General features: G+C 42.9%; 1 protein-coding gene across 2 annotated transcripts in view; it reads right to left on the minus strand.

Moving 5' to 3' along the window:
• Positions 1-27,984, minus strand: part of LOC138567554 (zinc finger protein 84-like) — a 440,340-nt gene that overhangs the window by 133,995 nt on the left and 278,361 nt on the right. For both annotated transcript variants that reach the window (XM_069645888.1, XM_069645889.1), the window contains exon 3: positions 6,017-6,143. In XM_069645888.1, coding sequence (XP_069501989.1) covers positions 6,017-6,143 — 127 coding nt within the window. The remainder of the gene's footprint in view (positions 1-6,016; positions 6,144-27,984) is intronic.

Consider the following 27,984-nt stretch of genomic DNA (forward strand, 5'->3'; position numbering starts at 1 on the left):
GAAGGCAGAAACAGCAGCATCTGATTCACAATGTGGGTCGGTGTTCGGAGAGTGTTGAGGCCGTGTGTCCTACCTCTCTGCCATCTTGGCCATGCCCCCCACTTGGATTGAATTCCAACACTCAATGGTGACAAGAAACACTGGTCTGTCCGCTGTAGACCGGAAATGAACATGGTACACCATCCTGATGCGATAGGTGTCTTAGCCCCTCAGCCTGCCTCATCTTTCAGACCTGTTCCGCAGTCCCTTGGGTCTTGACTGGCACCTATTGACAACCATTCATGCAGTGCCTAGTGCCTTCATGGATGATCATTCCCCCGATTTGCTTTATGCATGGGTGTGGGATTTCCACTGCCACCACAGTCTACAACAGACCAATACCACTTAAAGCTGTGGATGCCACCATTGTCTACTATATGTAGCCCCTTTATCAAGAGCACACTTTGCAGCTTTAAATTCATTGTCTATTACCATTATCTTGAAAATTGAAACAAAGCCTATGTTACTAGCCTTAGAATGTTCCTACTCTGCATTGTTGTGCTTGCAAATTACCTATTTTTGGCAGAAAGGAAAGGAGTTATATCTGTATGGGTTTTATATGGCACAGTTAGCAAAGTTCTCTCTCTTTTTGGCAGCTTTCCCTCCATATTCTATGGACCCCAAAACCTTTTGCTTTCGTTTTACACCTTGTCCTGACTTTACAGAGAATTGAAGCCTTACTTTCACTGGCCTTTTGTTCATTAGTTATTGTTTGTTTTAATATTTATAATGCACGCCAGACCCGAAGGTATCAGGGCGCAGAAGGCAAAAGAGTGTTCAGCTTCGGTTACATTGCTGTAAAGTAGCATGCATTAAATACATAAGGCAAATTACATCAAGAAAGCAAATATGTACCGTGTATACAAGCAGTATTGTCTGAAAGTATTGGTGTCTAGAGAATCTGGCAATGAGGTATCGTGTGGCAGCATGGTATAGGCATGTGTGTCAGGGATGCTGTTTTGAGAAGAATTTTCGAGTAGACATGGCCTGATTTGTGGAGGTTAGCAAGGGTGCAGAGAATGAGGAGTTCCGCTTTGTCGTCATTCAGGCATAGTCCATGAGAGGCCATCCATTCCTGGATGATGAGGTACACTATTCACGAAGGCCAAATCCTTGTTATAATTTCCCGTCAACGGGATGAGGATCTGTGCATCATCCGCATAGTTGGTGTATGTGATACCCAAGCCATCTAGATCATCAAAAAGGGGCTTCGTGAAGGGGATGGGGAAACTGACTTGACAGGTTACCTGTTTGGGTAACTTTCATATCGCACACAGCATCTTTCAATGCAGTGGAATGGGGGAATATTTTTTATCACCCTATACTTTCAGCCAAGGAATGTTTGGTTACTTTCAAATGTGCCTAAAGACAAGCTGGTGGCAGCAGTTCAATTTTTGCCATTGTTATATTTTTAATGTGCCCATCCGCGTTAACCGCATTTGGCTGCCAACGGTGGCTAGCGGCCCAAGGTTGCTATGCTATGAGATTCCTCAGATTTGGTTCTTTGGCCTTCTTCCTGCTATCTCAGGTCAGGAATTCCCATTTATGGTCATTCATTTGCCCTGGAAAGTTGCTGCATTTGCAAACCAGTGCATGCTGGGCGAATGGACCCAGGAAGTAGGCTGGAACGGTCTAGTCCCAATACACAAACTGGTGCCAGTGAGCCTATTGTCATGCATGGGTCAGCCCTGCAGTGGTCGCCGATTGGGATGAGCATGATCACGCACCTGAATTTAGAATAAGAGGAACCCTGCCGCCATTCCAGCAGATCAGAAGAGGAGCCAAGTATCCTGTGTAGCTGTGCAGACAGGACCCGTCCAGAGGACGAATCCTAAAGAGGACTGGCGCCCATTCTTGCTGCTGTTCCTGTGCAGGCTTGCTGGACTACCTGATCTCAGAAGACCCTTGCTGGTGCTTTGACGCTTTGGACTGGGGGGACCAACCCCTTTGAAGGCTCCAGGCTGCAGGATTGTAAGAAGTGCCCCTGGACCACCTGGTGGCCTGACCAGCTCGGTTTTGGGCTACCGTGCCAGAAGCGTCACAGTTCTGAGTTTTTGCCTGGAACTTCGGGGGTTCTCCAGCTAGTCTTACAAGTCACCTTCTTGACGAGTATCAGAGTCCCAGCATTAACGGGTCATGTTCTGGAAGGCTTCCTTTGAGGCTGGTGAGGCGCCTGCTGTCGCCCGTGTATGGTGACTGTCGCTGGACCGGTAGAGTGTCTTGAAGAGTCCTGCGTCAGTAAATGCTGGATCATTATTTTGCTGGAAAGGGTTGCACTCAGCTCCTGGACCCGACCGGGAACTTCCTTGCAGCTACAGCCCCTGGGCATCTTCTACCTGATCTAACGGTGGGACAACCTACCTCCAGCGACCCCCCCCCCTCCGATTCGACCTGCCAAGTCTTTTGAGAAAATCAGAGTAAGAGCGGCGAGTAGTATACTTAATGGTGCCCCATCTCCTCCATAACAAAGTTTGTGAAGAACTTATTTATATTCCTTTCAATTGTTTTTTTAATGTTTGTTGAAAAAACTGCTCTAGAACTAGGAAAAGTATTTTAAAGAACTGTTAATCCATTTGAAAGACTTCTGGAACAATCTTCACACCCACAAACACTTCCTAACTTTGTCCTAATCTAAAGGTCCTAAGTTAACTTTTGGGCACAAGTTTTTGTTTATATTTAGAGTGTTATGAGAGAATATTACCTGCTGGATTAATTTTTATAGTGTGTGTTTTTGCACCTACAATAGAGTATTTTTTTAACGTACCCGTCTAAGTAGAATCCTTGCGTATTTCACTGTGTGGACTCATTGTGGACTCCTGAACCCCACACATCTTTCCTCAGCCTTCACCGCTCAACCACGCTTACCTTGATTGGTTTGTCTAAACTCCCAGAGTTCTCCTGTGAACGACAACTAGGGTGGCCTTGTGAAATCTGTCCACCAGCCCAGATTTTGAAATCCATCTTAACTGGTGCAAAGCCAGCTAGCAAGCAATGGAGTGCAGCACAATGGGGGATGAATAAAGGACAGGAAGAACATGAGGGAAAGAAAATTAAGAGGGTTTATCCTATGTCATGGTAACACATGACAAATGTTACTTACCTTGTCATGCTCTAGAGATTTATGGAAATCCCATGCTTGCCCAGGTGGCTATGCTTCTGTCACTTGGACATGCAATCATCTAGAAGCTAGTATGCAGCCTGGATTCTCTGGTTGATGTGGCTGAGGGAGTGGCATGGAAGATGGCATGGGAATTGCTAACAAGAGGGAGCAGAGATGTCCGAGCTGCCTTTGTACCCCCCTGCCTGCTTGAAACAAATGCCTTGTCCCTTCACTGTTCAGTAAGGACAGTTAGGACCTTCAAAAAAAGTTACTGATTACATTTGATGGCACCTTTTTTGTTAATATTTGCATACATTCTAAAATGCACTTTCTTGTCTTTACAATTGTACAGCTTGCCTGGTTAATGTGTACCCTTGGATTCTATCTAGACTACTTTCAACTTCAAAAAACAAGTTAACACCATGGCCTCAGCTACAGCTTACACCTGTAAGCTAATTAGAGCAGCCAAGCCCTTCCTTTCATCTAAAAACTGCATTACCTTAGCAAGAGCCCTTGTCTTATCCAAACTGGATTATTGTAATGCTTTGTGGGGAGCAATAAATACATTACCAATAATATCCAGATTCTGCAGAATAATGCCCTGATAGCAGCCCTAAGCATCCCCAAGAAAGCCCACATATCTGACCTCAGAAGAGGTAACAACTGGCTCTCTACTAAAGATAAAATTCTTCTCAAAACAGCATCCCTGACACACAAATGCCTACACCATGCTGCCACACGATACCTCATTGCCAGATTCTCTAGACAATCATCCAATCGCCCTTCGAGAACAGCTAACTCAAACCTCCTACTAGTGCCTACATTTAATTGCATTAAGACTGGCGGAAGCAGTTTTCCGGTCAAAGCTGCCCAATACTGGAATACTGGAACTCCCTCCCACCGACACAAAGACCTACCCCATCTTCATTTTAGATCCAACTTTATCAACTGTATTACGGAAAATGACATTTGACACCAATACTTTCAGACAATACTACTTGTATACAGAGTACATATTTGCTTTCTTTGATGTAATGTGCCTTAATTATATATTTAATGCATGCTACTTTACAGCAATGTAACCAAAGCTGAACATCCCTCTTTCGCCTTCTGCACCCTGATATCTTCGGGTCTGGCGTGCATTATAAATATTAAAACAAACATATGGACTTGTTGGATTTACTGTAGCCTTATGGTCCTGTGTCTATTGTATTTAGTGGCAAACCAATTTGCTTTATTTGTTTCAAGGGATTAATCATTTTTACATCATCGTATGTATGTAATGCCGGTGGGTACCTTCTATTATATTACTTGTACGTTGAGCTCAATTGCACGTCTATGCCAATTTATGTAATAGTTACTAGTCTAACGTGTAGCCACTATGACATTGCTGCACTCTTTGTAGTTTGGCACTTTGAGACTACTGTGTTGTTTACTTTTTTAAATGTAACCCACTGAACGATTATAAACAGCGCTTTCCTCCTATGCTGAGGAACACACATCTGATGAAGAGTTCAAAGGCTATACTACCACAGAGGAGAACATATTGCCAAGTATTGATTCAATAGTGCTGTTCACTGCACTACACATTCCTCACCTCCCAACATTGACCAAATTATTTTGCCCCTTATTAAGTGGTCAAGCAGCCAAGTCTCTTGGGGAATCTAGATTAACCACTCCCCAACCACCCTTTTACATTTGTGTACCCCCATTCAGCATTACACAGCCAATTATTGGTCCTGGCAATTCCTTCAGTCAGCTTGGGATACACACACACACACACACACACACCCCTCCCTCATCCCCCTCCACCCCCCAGATTATCCTCCTCGTTTTATCGGAAAGGAGAGTTACAAACCTGGATCTGGTGAAGGAACCAGCATACTTTAAAGACACGTTTAAGCACATTTCAAAATAGTCACAAAACCATGTACTGACTAACTACTACCATGCAACCAGTGTACTAGAAACTGCCCTCATGGATGATTGCTTGGCATAGGTGGTGGGTGGTACACCCTAGAATAGTTTGATGCCCTACCAATGATTACACACTTGTCCCCTCTACAACAACCATAATATCTCCCTCTGCCACATTCTAACTTTCCAGTTCTTTGTCTGATCATTTCAATCTTCGGTCTCTTCTCCCCCCCCCAACCCCAATTCCCCAAATAACACTGCCTTGTTTACCCTGTGTGGGGGTACAAGACACCATATCCTATCAAGGTTTGTTACTGTTAAGACCACTATGTTGAGTATTGGTGCAGTATAAATGCTTATTCACATATGTCCCATAACCTGGGTCAGTAATACTTACTGTGCAGTCAAAGGAAAAGGCCAAGTGCACCCACCATGTGGGAGCACAGACAAGCAAGGTATGGCGATCTCCCCTCTGAACTGGAGAAGGCATATGTTGTGGTGACAAGAGGATGGAGGGTGACGTAGCAGTGAGGGACTAGGTTGGACAAGTTAAAGATGCATTTTCATGTCTTCGGCTGGGAGATAAGAAAAATGCACCTTTGATTTTTTTTTTTTTTTTTAAGATTAGCAAGTATGAAATCCAATCACATTTGTGTATAAAATGGAGTGTGGCAAATTGCCACACACTGCAGAATAATCTTTAACAGTATATCACAAAGAGGACAAGAGCACTGCAAGTCTTGAAGGCCATAATTGGGCAACCTTCACTGCTTGCATTTAACAGGTAAGGCCACTTCGAAGCCCAACCAAGAGAATTAATCAGGGTTGAAAGTTTCAACCCTTATAATATTTGTTTTATTGTGCCTGGGATCCCTCTGTACGGGCCCAAGCCAGTCTCCTTGGACACAAACAGATAGCAACTCCTACACTGGCTGCTTCTAAATCAACAGTGCTACTCACCTAAGGAGACGAGAACACCATAATTCTCATGCATCACTTCCTGGTAAAGTTGTTTCTGAAACGGTTGTAAGATCTCCCACTCTTTCTCTGTGAAATGGAATGAAACATCTTCAAAGGTCATTGGTACCTGGAATGAGAAATGTTACAGTCAGACTGTAGGCTTAATATCAAAAACCAAACAACTCTAGTGGGCTATATCCCTTCTTTTCAATTTCTCAAAAGATCCCTGAATGTTTTTGAGCCTGCGTAGTTAAACCCCACTTTTATCACATACCCTTCCATGTCTCCACACTTTTTTCCAGAAATGTGCATAATGGCCACATTTTCCATATTAAGTTAACTTATATTGCTGGCATTAGTTATTGTTATTGAGCATTTATATAGCGTCCTATAGATCATTGGTATGATCTCAAAGCGCTGGTGGGTTAAAAGCCCATGGGCACTGCAGTCTTGGTCAGTCGAGAGAGTAGAGTATTATAGGGTGCTTGGGTGCACTTAATGGGTGCAGCAAGTGTGACTGCCTGATGGTAAATGCAGCCTATCATTAGGTGGGGTGATAGTGCGAGATCAGTCGAATGTGCGCAGTCAGGCTTTTGGTCTCCGAGACTGCATTCTGTCGACATTAAGCGTGTGCAGAACGTTTGTGTGCAGCTAGGCCGATTTTTTCGTGGGATACAGCTGCGTTCTAGCAGTATGTTGAGGTGCTCATGGATTATTGTTTGTATGTGTGCAGCTAGGCTGAAATTGATCGAGGGGTATAGCAGCGCTCTGTTGTGTGTTGGTGTAAAGTGGAGAGTGAGCATGGCAGTAGGAGAGGTGGTTTAGGGAGGATGCAGGGTCTGTCTAGGAGGGGTATTTGGTTATAGGATATGAGATCTCGCACAGACATGGTCACACTGAGGTAGTGATGCTAAAGGACAGGCTGGACAATTAGTCAGCTGTGACAGTCGGCCGGCTGTAAATATTTTCCAGGGTAATGTTGAAGTCATGAATCATAAGGTCCGCGGGTTTCATTGGCCCTACATAGACCTAGTTGTGGTTTACAGAAAGAGCCAGGTTTTTAGAGCTTTGCGGAAGGCCATGGGGTCTTGGGTGGGTTGAATGTGCGGGAGTGAGTGAGTTCCACAGAGTCGGAGCCAAGGCTGAGTTGACAGACCCTCCAATCATGGTTGAATTGGAGGCTGGAATCACTAGTAGGAGGGTAGTGCTTGACCTCTGGGTGTGTGATGGGAGGTAGGGTTCGCGTGATGGGAGGTAGGGTTTAATCTTCTCTTGTAGGTAAGCTGGACCGGTCATATGACCTCCTCAGTGGGTAATGCACAGAATTTCTAAAGTGGCCCTTCGTCCAAAGAGGAGCCAGTGAAGGGTGCAGAGAGTGGGGGAGATGTGGCCCTGTGTCCCAGAGCATTAGGCACTATACGAGTGTAGCATTGAACAAGTATTACCATCGCCCAACCTAACAATACTCATGCTCACAGTGGCATTTGAAAATAGGACCTTTAACCTACAGACAGATTGAACCACTACACACTGTCAGTTTATTTTGCACGTAGCCATCCCCGACAACTACACCATCCTCAGAGTAGACAGACCCAACGCTCGAGGAGGTGGTGTAGCTATCATCTTTAAGTCCTTGCTTGATATTAGACTAGCATCCTCACTCCCACTCAAATCATGTGAGCATCTCCCAGTTAAATTACAAACCTCCCCTAAGAGCACCATCACGTTGCATCTAATTTACAGACCCCCGGGCCCACCTGGCAGATTTGAGGAAGATATCACCTCACTAGTAGCAGAAAGCTCCAAACCTTCAGCACAAATGATTATACTTGGAGACTTCAATCTTGGGTTTAACGACCCTCTCGACACCCCAGCCAATGCCCTGGCTACAGCGTTAGAGGAGCATGGCCTCCTTCAACTATGCTCCAAACCCACCCACTCTAAGGGTAGAATCCTTGACTGGGTAACCGCCCTCAATTGCAACATCAACCTGAAGGACCCCGTACAGCTTACCTGGACGGACCACTACCTCCTCCCACTCGACATTAATATCAGTAACTTAGTGCATAAAAGGCCTGTTTTTGCACCGGCCTGCCCAACTAGGAAAAAGAGTAACATCACAGCGGAAGCACTAATACCCCTGGTGACCCCCACTCTGAATGCTCTACCAGCTACTACTGACTTAAGCCTGATGGTCAACGCTTACAACGATTCCATGGCTAAAGCTATCGATATCATTGCCCCACTAAAAATGCGCAAAGGGAAACCAAAAGCGCACCTGAATACGTGGTATACCCCGGAGCTCAAAACTCTCCGACAACAAAAGAGCAAACTTGAAGTACTATGGAAATCAATGCCCTCAGTAGACAACAGAACTAACCTTACTAATATTTCGACCCTCTACAAAAATGAAATCATACACGCTAAGAAAGAATCTCTTAATTCCAGGATCTCTCAGGCAGGCTCCAGCACCAAAGAGCTCTTTAACATCCTAAAGGAATTAGAAAACTCCATTCCTCCTGCAGATACCTGCACAAAGGACAAACCATGGTGCACAGGGATCCAGAATGCCCTTGCTAACAAAATCTCAGGGCTCCAAACTAAAATTGAAAACAAACAACAACTTACTCATGGTCCTACCTCCAGTTCCACCCTGCCCTCACCCACTGCCATCAGCTCAGGTTTCACCTTCAAAAAGGTAACCATACCTGAAGTACAAAAAATTATAGCTTCCTTGAAACCCTCGAACTGCAAGGGGGACAGTTGCCCTGCAAAGATCATAAAAGATGCAGCCAGGGATATTTCCCCCTTCATCACCAAATTAATAAATCTGTCATTCTCCAATAACACGGTCCCTAGCAATCTGAAACAATCTTGGGTCCTACCTCTGTTAAAAAAACAAACCCCTGACCCAGATATACCCACGAACTATAGACCCATTACCACTGTCCCTTTCTTACTAAAAATTCTTGACAGAGTGGCCTATTTACAAATTCAGGATTACCTCCAGACTAACCAACTACTGGGAATTTGCCAATCTGGCTTTCGTCCTCAACATCGGACGGAAACGGCCCTTGTTGACCTCAAAAGCCAGATAGACGAACTCAAAGATAAAGGTAGGGCTGCCATCCTTCTTCTCCTTGACCTTTCCGCTGCCTTTGACTTGGTTGACCACAAAATCTTGTGCAACCACTTGTCATCGGCAGCACACTTCTCCCACTCTGCGGTCAGATGGATCCAATCCTTCCTTGACAGCAGGACCATGCGAGTCTTCTCACCCCTAGCAGCGGCCGACCCCATTCCCATCACTTGCGGTGTCCCACAAGGATCTTGTGTTTCACCCACTTTGTATAATATATTTACAAAGCCCCTATTCGACAAGCTGGACCATCTGGGTGTCACCTACACTAACTACGCAGATGACACCCAGATACTCCTCACCTTATCCGGCAATTACAACATGGACGCCAACCGGATCAATGAAGTCTTCTCCATCATTCAGGCATGGATGGCCACACATGGCCTCTGCCTGAATGATGACAAGACCGAACTGCTCCTTGTCGGCTCACCTAATACCATCCAGAATCTCAGCACTAGCTATACCAGCTATACCAGCTTCACCATTGACGGTAACACCATTCCCGTCGCAAAGAGTGTAAAAACTCTTGGTTTCTATCTAGACACGAATACCAACCTCGCCAAACAAATTAACATGACCGCCTCAGCCACTGCTTACACTGGTAAATTAATTAGTGCCTGCAGACCTTAAATCTCCCCTAAAATTTCTTCACATTATCTTTTAAATTTAATTCAATAGACTGAACTCCCAGGAAACTTGGCTTTCTTGAGGAGAAATGTGTCCTATAAAATTCCAAAGTCCAGTGCAAGAGCCATACCTTGATCTGAGAATGCTAAACCGGCAGAGCGACAAGATGCATTTACGGCATTGCACGCATTTGCAATTGTAGGCAATTTGGAGACAACTGTGCACTATGAGAAAATATGATAAGGCTCGTCTGGTGTAAATAAAAGGAGGGAAAGGAGTAGATTAGAAAAATGTCCATTGGAATAAACAATGACTGCAGAGAGAATATTTACAGGGCAGGTGTGACTAATAAATTGTGAGTCCATAGAACTTTAAAAAAAAAAAATCTTTAGAAGAGAAATCGGTTTTAGTTCTTTCCTTGAGAATGTGCTATCCAGCCAGTCTAGCAAATGTACGTATCACTAAACTTCAAAATCTCATGGTTTGTCCAATAATTGTTTGAAAAAGTATGAGCAAACAAATGATTAGCAAAAGCAATTCTGGCCATTGGTGTGGGGGTGAGGGGGTTGGGTGGGGGGGAAATCGGGCACAAAATATCTCCCCAGGAAATCTATTTCCACATGAATCCAGTCTGTCTGTTTTTGATGCCGAAACAGGGATTGAAACTATGGTCACCAGGACCAAAGTCGAGTTACTTACCCACTCATCTCTTGGAACGTGAATATTCCTGTCATGGCTATACTCAAGTACAGCTTTCTACATTTAAAAGATTTGCACCTTTTCTAATTTGCTTTTGCAACATTATTAAAGAAAGGAGAAGAGTTTCCTATAATGTAGTAATTATTCTCCTGAAATGTAAAGTTTTATTTATTGGTGGCAGGGGCTGAGGAAAATCTCCCGAGTTAACAACTCCCAACCCCTGTGGCTGGAGGGATCCCATAGTTCATTTCCATTTCCAGCACTGGGCAAAACCAAACAGATTTGTAAAATCTGAACGACTCACCAATTCCAAACTTGCAGCGAAGTTTACCATTATAACTAGTTTGCAAACTTCAGAAAGTAATTAAGTTTCTTTGCAATTCATAAAATATACAAAATATGCCCAACCTTTTAGTGCCGTAATTGCTGAGCAAAACACACATTTCATTGTAATAATTTAAGAAGTGGTTTGTGTAATGATAAGTTTATTCTAGGACAAAATGGGTTCCAGATGCAACACAAGCAGAGCAGCCAACGTCTTTCCAACCGTCAATATGCACATGACATTCTAAAGAACATTGAGAACGTCATGATGTGCTAGGTTAGCCATAACATTATATGCTTCTAATATACAACACAGTAAGGCTTCTAACACAGTCAACAATTTGACTAGGACAAGCAATAACAAAAGAAATCTAGCATGGTATTGCACTAGTACTACATCAGATACAATTTCTATACCCATGCTAAGACATAACATTCATTGCACTTAGCTTGTCTTTTCCTCACAATGACCCCACAACTACTCGGCCTCTTCCACTCCCCCCGCCCCCCAGGTATACAATGCTAATGAATTGCATGATTCTCCTCACAACGCTCACCTTGTCCACGTGCAAGTAATGTTCTGACCTGTCCATTAAGCCATTCTTGCACACATCCTTCCTCATCCTCTGTTTCTCGCAAACCACATTGCTCACTCCCATTCCTTAATCATCCATATACCCTTCCATATTGTTGCCTGCCTCTTCAGAGGCACATTCTGCTGCTTCCTCATTACTGCCCCACGATCGTCACTCCATGTTTTCCCCCCATCAGTCATCACCATGTCTCTCCATTCGGCACTTAGTCCAATGGAATCATAATACTGCGAACAACATGTTGGTTCTCTGAAAGGCTTCTTCACTCTCACAATGTCATCCACACACTGTTTACCCGTACACCACCTTACACCCAGGTAACCATTATTCTCGACACCACTATTTTTTCCCCCCCACTCTATCCCTTTGTGCCCTTTTACCTACGGTGATCCAATGCGGGTACACCTTCGAACGCATTTGTTTTCCTAATTTTCTCAAGTGGTGCCACACCAGTTGTGACAGGGGGTGTATGCCAACACCATTTCACGCACCTTCTCCTTCCAATCCACCCATTAGCATACCCAAATTGTATTGAGTCCTTAATTATGCCATTTACTTGCTCTACCAATCCGTTGGCTTTCTGATTATATAGCGCAGTCCTGTGGTTGTCAATGCCATGTTCCCTCTCCCCTTTAGCTTCTCCACTCTGACTGCTTACTCTGTTCTCTCCTCTCCATTTTCCCATCTCCTCCCCTTACTTTCTTCTATACACTTACTCTTTCAGAAATGTCCCTGGACCTAGTATGATAGCAACCTCGTCGGTCTTATCCCCTCTTCCCTTTCTTGGTCCCCCCAGCACTTTCTGAAATATCAGTCATAGTACGATAGTCACTTGTTTTGTTCCTCCCCTCCCTTTCTGCACCCCTCTCCCTCACCTTTTGTTTTCTCCGGCTCTACCAGAAACGTTGTCAGGCCTAGTACGGTAGTCACCTGTCTGTATCGTTTTCCTTCCCACTCTCCCCCTCCCTTCCTTATCTAGGTCTTAGCTCTTGCACTATCTGAAATGTCCTCAGGCCGAGTACGATAGTTAACTTCACTTCCTTACTGTTCATGGCCTGTAAGAATGTCATTGTATTTTCCCTTTGTTCCCTCCCTTGCCTTGAAACACATCGTGTATAGGCGCTATATAAATAAACTATCATATATCTCTGTATACTTTTCAATTTCATGTGACAACAGCTGCACCCTTTTGTCTGACAGTACGATCTTGAGATATCCCTCCCTCACAAATCTCTTAACTCATTAACTCTATAACCCATCTAGTTATTTTGTCAACAAACTCCACTTCGATCGACCTGGAAGCTAATCTACTATAACAAATGCAAATCTGCTCTTCTGGTCCAACAATCCCATAGGGCCCATCAAGTCTATCGTAACTTCGGCCATACTCAATAAGAATCCTGACTTTACTCGCTTCCTGGGTTTGTATTTTCAAAGACTTGTCACTGAGTGGCACACAGAAAACATGCCCCCACTTAATCTTCCACCACTGTACACCAAAATGTTGCTCTCAGCCTACGTTTAGTCAAATTCTTCCCCATGTCTCCATTGTGAGCAAGCTTAATTAGATCTTTCCTCAATACCAATGAGGTACTAGACTTTTTCCTCTCGCCACTTCCAACTCGGAGATGCTTAATTCCTTCCTTACGTTATGGAATGGCGATGCTTCGCCTCTTCCCTTTTCCACCACCGTTGTTTTATGTAAATCATAGCTCTTGCCATTTCTTGGTCCATCTCCTCTCCTTTCACCCATGCCGACCGTTTTATGTTAGGTACAGCCGACTCTACATGTGCAATTCATTCCTCACATCGTCCTACGCTAATCTGGTGACCTGGACAAACAATTTGCCAAAAAGATGCATTTCCCTGGTATACGCACCACCTTAAAGTTGTACTTGTGCATTGTTGCTAGCCAAATCACTATTTTTTTGAGTTGCCAACCCTGATCTTGTGGTGGAAAAATGCATGAGTGGTTTGTGGTCACTTCTGGTGGTGTACGGCACTCCGCAAAAACATCCTGAAGTATTTTGAGGCTGGAAAGTACGCCAATGCCTCCTTTTATAACGTGGATTATTTTGTCTCAGACTCGAACAAGGCTCTTAATGCAAACGCAATTGGGAACTCTAGCTTCCCTAGTATGGCTTAAAACTGATCCCAAGCCTTGCATACAAGCATCAGTTAGTATAGTTTTTGCTGCCGGAGCAAATCTGTGCAACATGGGTGTATTTTCAGGTCAGTCATAATATTTTATTTTGGCTGAGCCCCATAAAAGCCAGGCACAACAATAAAATATGCACAATACAATAAAATAGACAATACAGAACACCATAAAGATAATGCCTAAAACCAAAATGTCCCAGGAAATTTGAAGTGCAAATGCATTATAAAACCCACATTTAAGATTCCACTTTTGTTTTACAATTTTTTGGAGCACCAACTCGAGAGACACGCACATAAGCACCAATGAGCTTAATGTGGTATTGTCTTATTCACTTCATGTAAAAAGCATTCAGAAGCAAAAGCAACATCTGTGGGTGTATTTAACTACTGCAAAAACATTAGGGGCATCATCCAACCTTCTAGAGAGTGACATTGATTCAGCATTGGAATAATAAGTGAAGTAAATCTTGGCCTCAGGTACATCCTTCTATGAGGCCAGTAAATGAGGTGCACTAATAAAACGTGTTTGAGGGTTTCGATCCTGTCCCGACAATATGGAGATTTATTTGTTTCGGCAGCATTCCATTTATTTTGTATTGCTACCACTGGCAGGATGCTAAATTTCAATTTAACATACAATGAACGCAATAACTTGGGATTCACAACATCGAGGCAGGATTCATACCCACCCTGCTGATCTTATTCTCACAATATAGTGACAGGGCAGAAGAGGTGGATATGGTCCACCGTAGATCCTGCTAGTTTCCGGCAATAATATGACTTGACAATTTGTTGAGCACACCCACAATATAACCAGGGGACACCCAAAAATCACTGTCCTAACTCGTGTAATCTTTTTACATGCAGGAACCACTGAGGATGAATCGCCCCCCAGAAGCCCTCATCCCATCCCCCACCCTCTTCTCGCAGCTCACTACCCACCCCCATCCCTTCCACCCTCCCCACCCCAGGCTGCTCCAGGATATCCATGATTTTACAGGATATCCTCTGTAAACCTATGTAAGCTCAGGTCTACACCGTAGTCTTAGTCAGTATAAAATTGGCATAAGGGCAGCAATATCCCCTACAGGGGTTAACCCAATCTCTTCATGGATAAAAATTGACGATGTCCCAGTTGAGAGTGCAAGAATTTTTTTTTTAGTTTTTTTTTTTAAACACTAACAGTACCAAGTTTGCTACAGTTCAAGTGTCCCCCCCCAAAGCTCGGCACCATACAAGGCAGCCTGCCTCGCCAGTACCCCATTCCATGATCATAGAACATTTACTGATGGCACCACTATATCCAAGAGGTGTTCCTTCGGCTCCAGCCGTTTGCTGATCCCAACTACAGAAGGCAGTGTACTATAATCCAAGTAATCATAGTAGCTTACTTGCTCTTCATCGCAAGAAGAAAGCAAATCACAATTGAGGATATCTATTGCAGATTCAGTTGGATGACCAATCTGTTGAAACCTTGAAGAATATATTGACTGTGTACCCAGATTTTAGTTCTAAAAGTATACTGTTTAGGAAGTTTGTTTTTAAACTCAAATTTTATTGACAAAGGCGTTCTGGACAAATCTGATGAACGGATCTTCCAATTCCATAATTTTGCGGTTTTAAACTTTTTAAAATGAAAGATTAGGTAATGAGGTTAAATATATATTTAAATTGTTATAAAGTAGGGATTTACTGTATTTTCTTAATGTAAGGGTAATTTACCAAATACAATGAAAAAAATTACTTGATCCAGGGACATCTTGCATACAGGTTTTTTCCCTTTTTTTTCTTAAATGTCATGGATTGAGTCTTGGTAATATTTATTGCCAATCCCCTTTCAGTACAGAATTCTGAGAATATTTACAATAGTTTTTTGTTCAACACTATATTAATTTGACAAAATAACCAACAAGTAACTAATACAAGCATTCATGTAACATCAGTTACAATTCCTTTCCGATCAATGAATAAACTAAAAACTTAAGAATCCTTTATCTAAAATTGTTTTTTAACCGAAATGGTGTTTGCAAAGGTAAGGCGCCATTGTCTGAACAATAAGACTGGGAATTTGTCCCCAGCCAGGGATGGAGCATCAATTGGTTCAATCAGTAATTTACTTATCAGACCAATAATATATACCAACAAAGGGTTGGGACCAGCACACACCACTGGCGTACACCTTTCTGCACTTGAATGGGTTTTTGAATCCCCATACCCTAACTAACCGCAGCTTCATTACTCTCATTTAGCAATAGTATGAATGACGAAAAGGTGCAACATAAGCTCTCAGCACTTACCAGAGTTTTGCATGGGTACCGTATGAAATGTAGTATGTAGCCAATGAATGACTAAAAATATTTTAGTTCAATGTGCTTATCAAATATTAACATCAATCTAAAACATTCATCCAACGTAGTAATACTTACTTTTTTTATTTGGTTGGTTGAAATTAATCAACCATTCAAATATAAAACATTCATGTAAGAAAAAATTAAATTCGAAATGAGTAAAAACAGAATGTAACAGAACACAATTCACAACAAATGCAAATATAAAAAGACAAATGAGCAAGTAAACAAAGGGCTAGCAATGCACAGAGTCCAACAACAAACAATTCAAAAAAAATAACAGTAGCTGTTTGTATTGCTGTGCACGAAGAGTTTAAGATTGCAGCCCAACAATCTTGCGCGTCTAAAAGACCTAGGTAAAGGCAGTATTTTGAAAAGTGTGTCTTTCACCACGGAGAGTCACATATTCAGTAATCAAATGAATGAGAGTTTCATGAGTATCCGGTGTCATACAAAATCGACAAATATTGTTTGATATAGGCAGAAGTTTGCGTCCGACTTGTATGTCTCTTGTGAGAGATAGGTTAAATCTCGCATAGAATGCCTGAACGATATTTCGGGGAAGGTGATAACAAATATGGTCCCACTGTAAACATTTTTTTATGAGGGAATCTTAGGCCATCTCCATCTTTATACTGAAGGTAGAGGTCTCTAGCCAGAAGCCAATCAGATTGATAAATTTTGAATTTGGCTCTGTCAGGGTTTGTTAATAAAGTTTCAATTGAGACCTATGCAATTATTAGAATATGGTAAGCTTTTGTTAACCATTTGTGTATGAAAACATGTGTAACAGAGAACATATAATCAGACAGCAATTTCAGTATAGAGATGTGAGGAGTAGAGAGCAAGCATTTTCTGAATAGTGCGCAGATACGCCAGTTATAGAGAGTTTGCAATGAAACAAGGCCCAACTCATACCTGATCCATGGGCAAGGAGTGCATTGCGGTAAGTAGCATTTTTCTCCAAGATGTGGCCTCCCAGAGTGTAAATAGAGGCGATAGATTGTCATGGAGAGTTTCCAAGCCATAAAGTAAAGATGGAGTGACTTTCAAGTCCCAAAATTGGAGAACCGGAGTGATAGAGAATTTTCCGTATTTGAACATTATAAGAGAGGCCTGCGAGATAGTCTTCAATTTGTTACTTACATGAGCAATGTGGCTGGGGGCATGAGCCTTGCCCTCGAAAATCATCCCAAGATAAGTGTATTGGGAAACCACAGAGAGAGGGATCCGATTGATATGCCAGAGATGGAATAGAGGTCTGTGGTTTCGTGGACAGAATGTTACAATTTGAGTTTTGTTGGTATTAACTCGTAATTCATTGCAATGAATATAGTCGTGAAAGGCATTTAAGAGATTCTGTAAACCAGAATGTGTTTTAGAAATGAGCACCAAATCATCAGCATACATCAATGCTTTGATTTGGTTGAATCTGAGATGACATTTTCGAAGGCACGTCTCACGTCTTGGATGAAGTAATTAAAGACAGCTGAGGCTAAAAGGCAGCCGTGTTTTAAACCGCGAGCCGTAGGGATGCTTGAGGACAATAGCCCGTCCAAGGAAAGACGAATTTGAATTGAAGTGTTGGTGTGTAAAGATGAGATTATGTCAAGGAGAGTAGGTGGACAATGGTCATGGAGTAACTTGGCAAATAAAATGGGTCCGCTGACGGAATCGAATGCAGCATGCAGGTCTACAAAAGCAAAATAAAATTTGCTGTTTGGTGGCATGACACTGTGCTTTAAGGGCGTTTAGGCAAATTAAATTAATGGACGTGCCTAAGCCTGTAACAAAACCGGATTGCTGAGGGTCACGCTGATAAGAATTTTTAGTCCATTGATTGAAGTCCCGTAGAATGAATTTACAGAATAATTTACCTGGGGCATCCAGAAAGGCGATGGGGCGATAATTGGATGGTTAACTGCGATCGCCCTTTTTGAAAATCGGAATGATTAGTGAGGTCTTCCAAGAGGGAGGGATTGATTTATACTTTAGAATATTGAGGAAAATGTGTAAGATATTGGCCCATTCAAGAGGCAAGACCTTGACAATCATGTTAGAAAGCCCATCTGGGCCTGCAGCTCCAGATGCGCTTGCTTTCATGATCTGTGCTTGGATATCAGAGATGGTAAACTCAACTCTCCAAGGGCCAGAGGTGAGAAGTGGGAGGCTGTTGGAAAATTCTGGATCAGCGTACAAGGATGAAAAATGGGTTAGCCAAGCTAGGTCTGATACCCCATTAATCTGCAGGGCACCTTGTAAATTGGAAGTCAAGTTATGAAGTAGCTGCCACATAGTGCTAGAATTTTTATTCTTCATGGCCCTAAACATCAGTGCGCTGTCTTGTTGGTATAGTAGAGCTTTCTTGCTTCTGATCCAATTCTTATATCTGCATTTAAGCGTGGATAGATCAGAGCTGAGAGAGAGAATTTAATCGTAGAATAGCTCTTCGATCGTCTGCTTTAGCGGTTTGTATGTCTGGATCAAAAGCATGTGTATGGCGACCAGTCAGCCTTTTCGAAGTGGTCAAAGTATTGACAAATGGACGCAATATGTCGGAATAGTGAGTGGTGGAGCAACTGAACTTGATAGTCCACACTATTAGGAAATGATAGCAAAGATGAAGGGTTCCAGCGCGCTCGAGAACCAACTGGATTAACAAGTAATTCAGTGGAGAGATGGTGTGTTCCACGAGAGATGGCCACTGAATCTTCAAAGAAAGTAAATTGTGATCACTGTGTGGCAAAGTAGTGATGATGAGGCTGTCTATGTGTTGAAACAATTTGGCGTTCACGTAGATGTAATCTATGATACTTGAATTAGTTCCACGATGCCAGGCACTTTGGAGCGGGAGATCACCCGGAACAGCCCCATTTACCATGTGGAAATTGCGATACATCATAAATGAAGACCACGTAGATGTTGCTTGATTTGAATGTGATTTGACTGCAACTAGCAAGCTAGAAGAAGGTCGGCCTTTAGTTGGAAGGGCCAAGAGTAAGGCAAGGTCAAATCCATCCCAAACAGGGGGAAGTAATAGCCAGGTTTTCTGCAAAGCTATGATGTGATAAGTAAGAGAAAGAGTAGACATAGAAATATGTAGATGAGCATGGCCTTGAGTGTTCCAGCTAGCAAGATTCAAGGAAAGGGAAGATACAGTAGTTGGTGGTTAGGACGCACAGATCAAGGAGGATGTCGAACAGTTAGGGAATTTGTTTCCCAACCCTTGATAAATGTTCACGTTCGGCTTTGATGAGATGGAATGCACAGGAGATTCAGGATCCAGCGCTAAAAGAAAACCCAACTCAAACAGTTGCATTTTTCAGCGCCAGATTGTGTTCCACACAACAGCCGAAGGGATGCGAAGCCTGACCACAGAAGAACAAGTGTCAGAAACAAATTCTATCTAATCTATGTCGTTGGGGGTGATGGCATTCAGGTCCTCGATGTCTCCAAATATGTTCAGGACACTTGCACGGTTTAGATCATATGTAGGAAAATTGCAATCTCGACATTTAAGAATAAAAGAGTGAAAAAGAGGCTGTGAAGGTAATGATGATTTAGAAAAGGACTTGCTTGTCGAGCTTTGAGTAGGCCATTTTGGCGATGGAGCCACTGGGACTGATCTGAGACATGAGCGTAGGATGCTTTCTTCCTCTTGCATTGTGAGTGCAGTCGGGCATTGTGTAAGCAGTTCAGAAGCTTCATGACCCGGCTGCGTAAGGCCTAATCGCGAAGCTAGATATGCATCAACACTGGCTTTTAGGTCAGATAATGCAGAAGCACCAGGGATAGGAGTCTGAGATACAGTTGAGGCAGAAGGTTTTTGAAAAGTGACATGCTTGTTAATCAAAGGAGGAGCCTCTACGCTTGTCGTATGAGATTACATAATGGGAGCTAAGCCAGACATCCTGGAAGATGATAAAAGTGATGGATCTGAAGGCAACCCCAGATTACATAAGCGTGAGGCTAAATAAGCATCAATGCTTGCTTTATAATCAAAACGATTTTCCATGGAAGGAGAAAGAGTAGGAACAGTTGGTGAATTAGAAGAAAACTGAGATGAGCAGGTTTGAGATTGTGACGATGGGGGCAAAACATCTGACTGATGAGATGGCTCATGATGTTCAATGGATTGAAGTAGCTGGCTAAGCGGGGAAAGAGAATCTGAATGGGGTACTGTAATCATAGCAATTGAACTTGCAGTAGAAGGCGCAAGAGAAGAATGCAATTGAGGAGCCACAGAAGTGTTAATGGGAGGTACAGTGCTTGCTGAGGATTGCCCCAAGGCTTTGAAAAAAGCTGTGAGGGTGTGTTTGGAATGCTTTGAGGCGGGCAACTTTATATTTTTTTTTAGAAGCCAAACCGAGTCTTCGGTTAAGAGGCTTAGCAATGGGAATAACATTTGTACCCATAATAGATACGGAAGAAGAGACCGAGGCAGATTGATTAGAGTGAGAAGACAAAGAGGGCAGTTGAGAAGGAATACGTGAAGGAGGGATTGGTGAAGAAATGAGGACTGGTTCAGGGGGCAGAACAAGAGCAGGTATAGGTACAGGTGTGGGGAGGTGAGGAGGAAGTGAAGACAAAGCAGGAGGAATAGGACTCAGGAGCAACGGCAGGATGAAAGGACGCAGGAGCAACAGCCGGATGGATTGGCTCACAGAGCATCCTGAGAATTAGACACTGGTGACAAAGGGGGAACAGTAATGGGTCCGATTATCCCCGGAGTTGAGGGATGGTGGCTCGTGACAGGAACGATGAAACAATCTGAAGATGGTTGATTGGGATCCTGCACATTCTCAGCAATTGGATTTGGATGGTGGATGTATTGTGTTGGGGAGTGAATGAGAGGAGGATCAGTAGGAAGAAGAGAACCATGTGCATGCAGCCATTTTGCTAACTCTTCAAACAGAGCGGATTGATTGGAAAGTTTATGATCTATAGTGTCGTAGAGTTTACTCATGGTTGAGATAGCAAGATTAATGGAAGTGAGAGCAGCATGAATGAATGCAAGTTGTTGAGGCAAAGCAGTAGGAGAAGGTGTTTGTGGGGCTCTGGGGGTGGGCATGGCAAAAGAGTCAATAAGTGCAGATGAACAGATGACTGAGGAGTGAATGGAGATCTCAGCAGAGATTTCTTCATGAGGAGCTTTGGTGTTTGATGAAATAGAGGTCGGACTTGAAGAGGTGTGAATGGAGATGTCTGAGACATCAGGTTGCAAAGAAGGGAACTTGATAGGAGAATGAGCCGAGCCCTTGTAGGGGGGGGTGAGGATGAGGGTTGACTGAATTAAGCATGGTAATGTCAGACAATGGATGAGTATTCATGCGCGCCGGGGAAGATTGATGAGCAACTGGGGAATTGTTGGCAGCAGAAGGGGCATTGGGTATAGGGTTGCTTGAGGTTGGAGGTTGACTCGGGTGCAACATTTGAGGTGTTTCGCTAGGGGCTGGTGGGAAGGGAAACTTTGCAGGCATTATTGGGCCGGTGATGCGAGGTGCTAAGAAGGGAGTCAGCGCAATGGCTGAGAAGAATCTGGGAGACTGAACTGGCACTTGATGACAAGTGGTAAGATTGAGGAGAGCACAAGCATTGTTTATCATGCACAAAAACAAGATTTGTTGTATTAAAAAAAGAACACTAAAAATTCAAAGAAAAAAGCAACATTGAAATTGTCCTTTTTTTCCCGTTAAAACAAACAAGAATAGAGAAGAGATTCAGGGAAAAGAAAGAGGGAAGAAAAAAAGCAAAGGAACAGTAATGTAAATTATGCCAAAAAGAAAAAAGAAAAGGACAAAAGCAGAGAAAGAAAGTCAACAGGTCAAGAATGCAGATAATAACATATATAAACCAAAAAGTTGCATAAGAAGATAACAGCAAATGCTGATTAAAAAAATGCCAATCAAACCGCACACGCAGACTGCAGGTAACGCGAGTAAGCGGGAAAGCAGTACTTTAGCCGGTACTTTGCCTGTGTGTGCGTGCGAGCAATATGTAGCTAGCAAGCTACAATAGGCTAGTAACGGTAGCCAATCCCTGCAAAAGTGAGGCGGGATTACTGGTAAAAATGTCAATCAATCTAAATGCAATTAACGCAATTGCAAGAAAACGTTGATAATGCTAAAAACGCTCTTTGATGTTCCTCAAGCACAATCCAAGAGTTTAGCGTTGCAGGAGCAGGAAAGCCAGCGGGAAAGCGGTACTTTGCCCGTGTACTTTCTCTAAATCCTACTTGGCGGTGGTCAATATCCAGGCTAGAAACCCAATTATTCAGGTGATCTAGAACTACCTTTGCAAAAATGCCCCCATTATCATTGATCAAATAAATAGGCCAATAATGACATGGGGAATTGCGCCCATCGTTTTTATATAAAGGCACTATTTCGGCACGTGTCCAGGATTAAGGTGCCATTAAACAGTAAATATGAATATGGAGCCCAGATCTTTACTTCTGATTTGAGTAAATAATCTGGTATCTTATCAGGCCTAGGAGCTTTGTTCGATTTCTGGGACAAAATTGCTTCAGTAAGTTCATTGAAAGAGAAAAGGTTAACCGTTACTGAACCTCAGAATCCTGTACAGGGATATTAGATGAAGGAAATACTTCAGTCTCTCTATAAATATCACTAAAGTATTATTCGCAGCATTTGGCACCAATGCTCCCATGAGAAGTATTTTCTGGGGCCACAAGGCATGCAGTAATAAGCTTACAAAACCTAGACCAGTCTTAACTCTGGGATGCCAAAGCTATTTCCACACACAGATTAGCTTTGTATTCCTTTTTTTCTTAGCTAAAACCTTATATGCGAGTCATGCTCGTCCCTCCCTACTATGTTCATATTCTTAGCATATTCAGTCAGGGTATTTTTGCTTCTCTACAGTATTCATCATACCAAGAGGTGTATTTTATAGTTTATTTTCTAATAGTCTTGCTTAGGGAAGTCACAGAGCATTATAACACTTATTTGATTAAATGATTCAAGGACTTCGAGATTCATAATGGTTTGATTACCTAATACCCATTCCAATGGGTGCAGCAACTCACCATATAAAAGCAGTACAGCATATCCCAGGTTTAAGTTTGCCCATTTCACATACCTCCTTGTTTGCCCGAATACTTCAATTAGCACATTATTGTTGGAATTATCTTGCCTGGGTGCAACGCCCCCACTCACTAATTGCAATGCGAAAGGGCAATGACAAATTATATATAGATGAGAAAAAATCTCTAATGCGCCAACCTGATTCTTAAATTGTTTGATGGTGAGCCAATTGAAGAAATAATACATTCAAGCTTTTTGTCAGGATCAAAGAGAAAAATCCAATTTTATTTGTTTGCAAAAATAGAACAGTTGGGTGTTACATCACACCTATTTTATAGTTTCATTCAAAGTGAAATAGACAATGGATGGGCGTTTTCACAGTGTAGCTTGCAAAGCAACTAATATTTCCAAGTAGCTTGTAAAGTAAATAGCTCTCTCAACACGTCTTTCCCCATTGATTGTAACAATGGTTCATCAGGAGAGACAGTGGGTATTCTAAAGAAAAAATGAGAAAGGAAGAAAAAAGAATAATGAGTGTGAAGGTTAAGGCCATCAGAGGGCTGTAACAAGTAATTAACAGTTCATAATTAAGAAAAGAATGCGCTATTTCGCTTAAAAAATAAAGTTGTTGACTCACCCCAATTCTTAATTCCAAAAGGTAAATCGTGTTGTATCCAGTATTTGTAGTTTAAGTGGTACTGGAAATCCAATTGGTTCAAAAAGTAATAACCCAAGTATTGTTCGGTGTTATACGGCAGTGTTTCTGCCTAAATCTGCCTTCCCATTTGGGGCTTTCGGGCCTCCCGTTTGAAAACGCTGCGGTTTTTCTTTCCGAGTTTCTCAGGCTCCTCCGAGCCGGAGGAGCCTGAGAAACTTGGAAAGCAAAACCCAGCACAGGGGGGCATCCATTTCACAAAATGGATGCGCCCATCTGCTTGCTTTTGCGAATTTTGAGCTTGAAAAGCTCAAAATTTTACATAGGAAGTTTTTTTAAAAAAGTGCTATTTTTTAATGTTGCCCATCTATTTTTAAAATAATTTTTTTTACTGGAGTATCCCTTTAAGACTGGTTCAGGAGGATGACGATTGAGAAAAGAGGAAAAAAGATTAATTGAAATAAGGGTATTTTTAGTTTTACTAATGTCATGGAAAATGAATACAACATTTAAGTGCTAAATACTCAGAGCGGTAGATATTTTGATATTATATAAAGGCTTGGAAAAAGGGGCTAGGAAATCCTTTTGAGGATGAAGAATCTACCTAAAGTTATAAATGCTCGCCGTGATAAGCATAGAGATGCTGCTGTCCTGGTGGATGCACAGCATCTTAGTTAGATCTGATTGTTTTATAGCGGTGAAATCGCAGCAATTAACGTGACATCATGCGCAAAGTGCCGTAGTGTAGCGTCATGACGTCATTGCACACCATGTTTTTTGCGGCCATTTTAACTTATGTAAACATGAAAAAAGAAAGGGAAATGTTCATGTTTTTTTAAAGGTTTCAATTAGGGGTTTAAGTTGAAAATGTTTATCAATTGTTTTTCTTCTTAATTTATAGTAAAGGCATCCAAGGATATTTAAATCTCCTTCTAAGTGACAAGTATTGATCTTTTATTTTAATAAAGAGGATAAAGATGGGACAAAATAGGTCCTTACTGGTGATTAAGATGCGTTGTGGAGATAAATGCATCCAAGATTGGAATAACTGGGTAGGGTTTATAGATAGCCATAATATAAGAGACAAGAAACAATTTATCTTGTACACAGGCAACAGGTTATAATGGGGACAAAAGGAGCAAAAAGAAATTAAAAAGGAGAGATAGTCAAGTTTATAGAAACAAATTTCTCAAGCATCACGATTATAGACCATTCATACTATAGCATATTTCTTTGTCAAATTATAGCCAGTTAAACATCTGTGTCACAGTTTAAACCAGATATACAAGTGTCCATTATACAAATACATTTGGATTCACATTTTCGTAGAAGAATCTTTTTATTTCCTCCTCTAGGGGGTGATGAGACTTTCTCCAAGCCAAATATATATAAATCCTCAATATTCAACGTTGGGTGGGCTGTGAGGACGTGAACTGAAATGGGAGATCTCGGGTCCTTATTTCGAATGGCTCTTAGATGTTCGAAAATTCTGATCTTTAGTTTACGGATGGTACTATCAATGTACAACCCGCCACAGATGCATTCAATCCCATAAATTACATTTTTATAGTTGCAATTTATGAATTGTTTTAATGGTTTGGTTTTGCCATTAGGAAGTTGCATTTCTTTTTTGCCATGTTGGACAAGAGGGCAAAGTTTGCAGTGTCCACATTTATAGGTGCCCATGATGGGTTTCTGAAAAAAGGCCCGTTTGATATTTGGTATTGGACTGAGAAAGCTTTGGCTGATTAGGTTTGATAGTTGGTGCTCTCCTAAAACAGATATTTGAGATATTGTCCAAGTGTTTTTGTAGGCTCTAGTCCGTTAAGAGGATATTCCAATGCTTGGTTAATATTTGTTTGAGTTTTTTAGTTTCCGTACTGTAGGTGGTGATAAATTTGGTGGTGGTGATACATTTGTTGGTGGTTTCAATGGTTTGAGTTTTGGGTTTATCAGTTAGTAGAAAATCTCTGGTGATCAGTTCCGCTTTACTGATGGTTTCTTGAACATTTCTTTGATCGTAGGCTCCGTTTGAATTTAATTTGGGTTTTTTGAAGGTTATCTTGATAGGCTGAGTGGGTGCTGCAATTTCTCTTGATCCTGAGAATCTCCCCATAGGGAATGTTTTTTATTGTGTGTCTGGGGTGATGTGATGTGGCAAAGAGGAGACTACTAAACAAGCCATCAGCAGGGAATAAAGAGTTTGGTTTGAATTTGGGAATTTTACACAAATAGCTCCAGATCCAGAAATTCAATGTTCGTTGCACTTGCTTGTTGAGGTGCCTTGGAGTTGTCTATAGGTTATTGTCGAAGGTGAAGATATTGTTGTTAAAACAAAAATCTAACATTTCAATAATCATATTGTTTTGTTGTGAAAAGGAGGCTGATCTGGTTTTCAGAAAAAACATGAACTTTCCAATCCCTTTTTATGTTGGATGCTGGTATAAAGTTGGACTACATCCAATGTGACAAAAACGTTATTTTGTTCCCACGGAATCTGGTTTATTTGCTGAATTGTTTGCTATGCATCCTTGACAAATACGAAGCTAAACCTGATGTTAAAGGCTGGAGATGAGAGTCAATATATTTCGAAATGTTTTCCGTTATGGAACCTATTCCGGTTATAATGGGACGAAATGTTGGAAAATCTTTGTAAGTTTTATGAACTTTCGGTAAAATAATTATAAGTTACTCACATTAGTGACTAACTTACTCTTAGTCCATAGTCCCCTTTCATCCATGCTGCATGGGCGCCCCTTGCGAGGGACGGTGGACGGAAACTTTTTCACCAGAAAAATAATCTCCCCCTCTAAATTTAGAGGCGCGCGGAGGCACAGCCCTGGGAGCATGCGCTGCCCTGACTCCGCCCTCCGGCGCCACACATCAGTCCCCAAAGATGTGTCGACAATAGATTTACCATTGCCTAATGACACCAGATTATTATTAGGAAGGGGGGGAGGGGGAGGATGGTGGGACATATGGAGGAAAGGGGACTATGGAGTAAGAGTAAGTTAGTCACTACGGTGAGTAAATTATAATTGCGTCCTGTCCCCTTTCCTCCATACTGCATGGGCGATTACAACTGAATGTACCCCCTGGGTGGAGATGAGACCCTCATTAAGCAAACAGGTTCCAGTGAACCGCCTGTCCGAAAGCCGCATCCGACCTGGAGCCGGCATCCAAACTGTAATGCTTGCAGAAAGCGGATAGGGAGGCCCATGTGGCCGCCCTGCTTATGACCTGCCAGGGGACATGGCGCTGAAAAACAATGGCCATTGCCTTGGCCCTGACCGCGTGGGCATGCATGTTCGCCAGAAGGGGTCTAGGCTGATCCTCGTATGCTTCCTTGATGGCAGAGACCATCCAGCAGGAAATGGAGGCTTTGGAGGCCTGATATCCTGGGCCTGGCGCCTCTGAAGGTGATTAACAGGGCATCCGACTTGCAGAAGCCCTTGGTCCTGTCCAGGTAGAATTTCAGGGCACGCATAACTAGGTAGTGCAGAACTCTGAGAACTCTGAGGCTTGTCCTTCGAGTCGGCAAAAAATGTAGGAAGGACGATACCCTCGTTGCTGGGCCCGTCGGGAGGTGGATTGGAGGGACCTCCGAGAGGCTGAGCCGCTCCGAGAACCATGGCCTGGCTGGCCACCACGGAGCTATCAGAATGAGGTTTAGCTGGCGAGACTCCCTGATCTTGCAAAGCACTCTGTGAATCAGTGGAGTGGGCGGGAAAGCGTATGCTGCCATGCCGTTCCACTGAATCCATATGGAGTCGCCCAGGGAGCCCCGGCCCGGCTCCTGCCAGTAGGCGAACTGGGGACACTTCCTGTTGTGCCTGGTGGCAAACAGATCCACCTGGGGGAAGCCCCATCTGTGGAAGATTTCCTGTGTCACAAGGTCATTCGCCCCCACCCTGCTGAGCCTGTCCGCTTCCTGGTTGGATTCCCCCAGGAGGTGGACTGCCGTGAGAAAAATCTCTTTTTCAAAGGCCAATTCCCACATGTTGATTGCCAGTCCGCACAGGGAGGGGGACCTGGTCCCTCCCAGCTTGTTGATGTAGTACGTACTGGAAGAGTTGTCCGTCTGGATGAGGACAACCCTTCCCCTGAGCCATGGGAGGAAGGCTCTGAGCGCTAACCAGATGGCGTTCAGTTCGTGCCAATTGATGTGGTACTCTTGTTTTTGACGGGTCCATGTGCCGTGGACTGATAGATACTCCAGGGAGGCTCCCCATCCTTGGAGGGAGGAGTCGGTGGTAATCGCCACCTGTGGGGCAGGAGGCCTGAAGGGCTTGCCCATCCGCAGGTTGCAGCCTTCGGACCACCATGTGAGGTCTGGGTGGGGATCTTGAAGATTTCAGCCTGCGATCCCTTCTTCTG

This window comes from Ambystoma mexicanum, chromosome 2p, assembly GCF_040938575.1.
Source record: "Ambystoma mexicanum isolate Mex_15411 chromosome 2p, UKY_AmexF1_1, whole genome shotgun sequence".
Taxonomy (NCBI): domain Eukaryota; kingdom Metazoa; phylum Chordata; class Amphibia; order Caudata; family Ambystomatidae; genus Ambystoma; species Ambystoma mexicanum.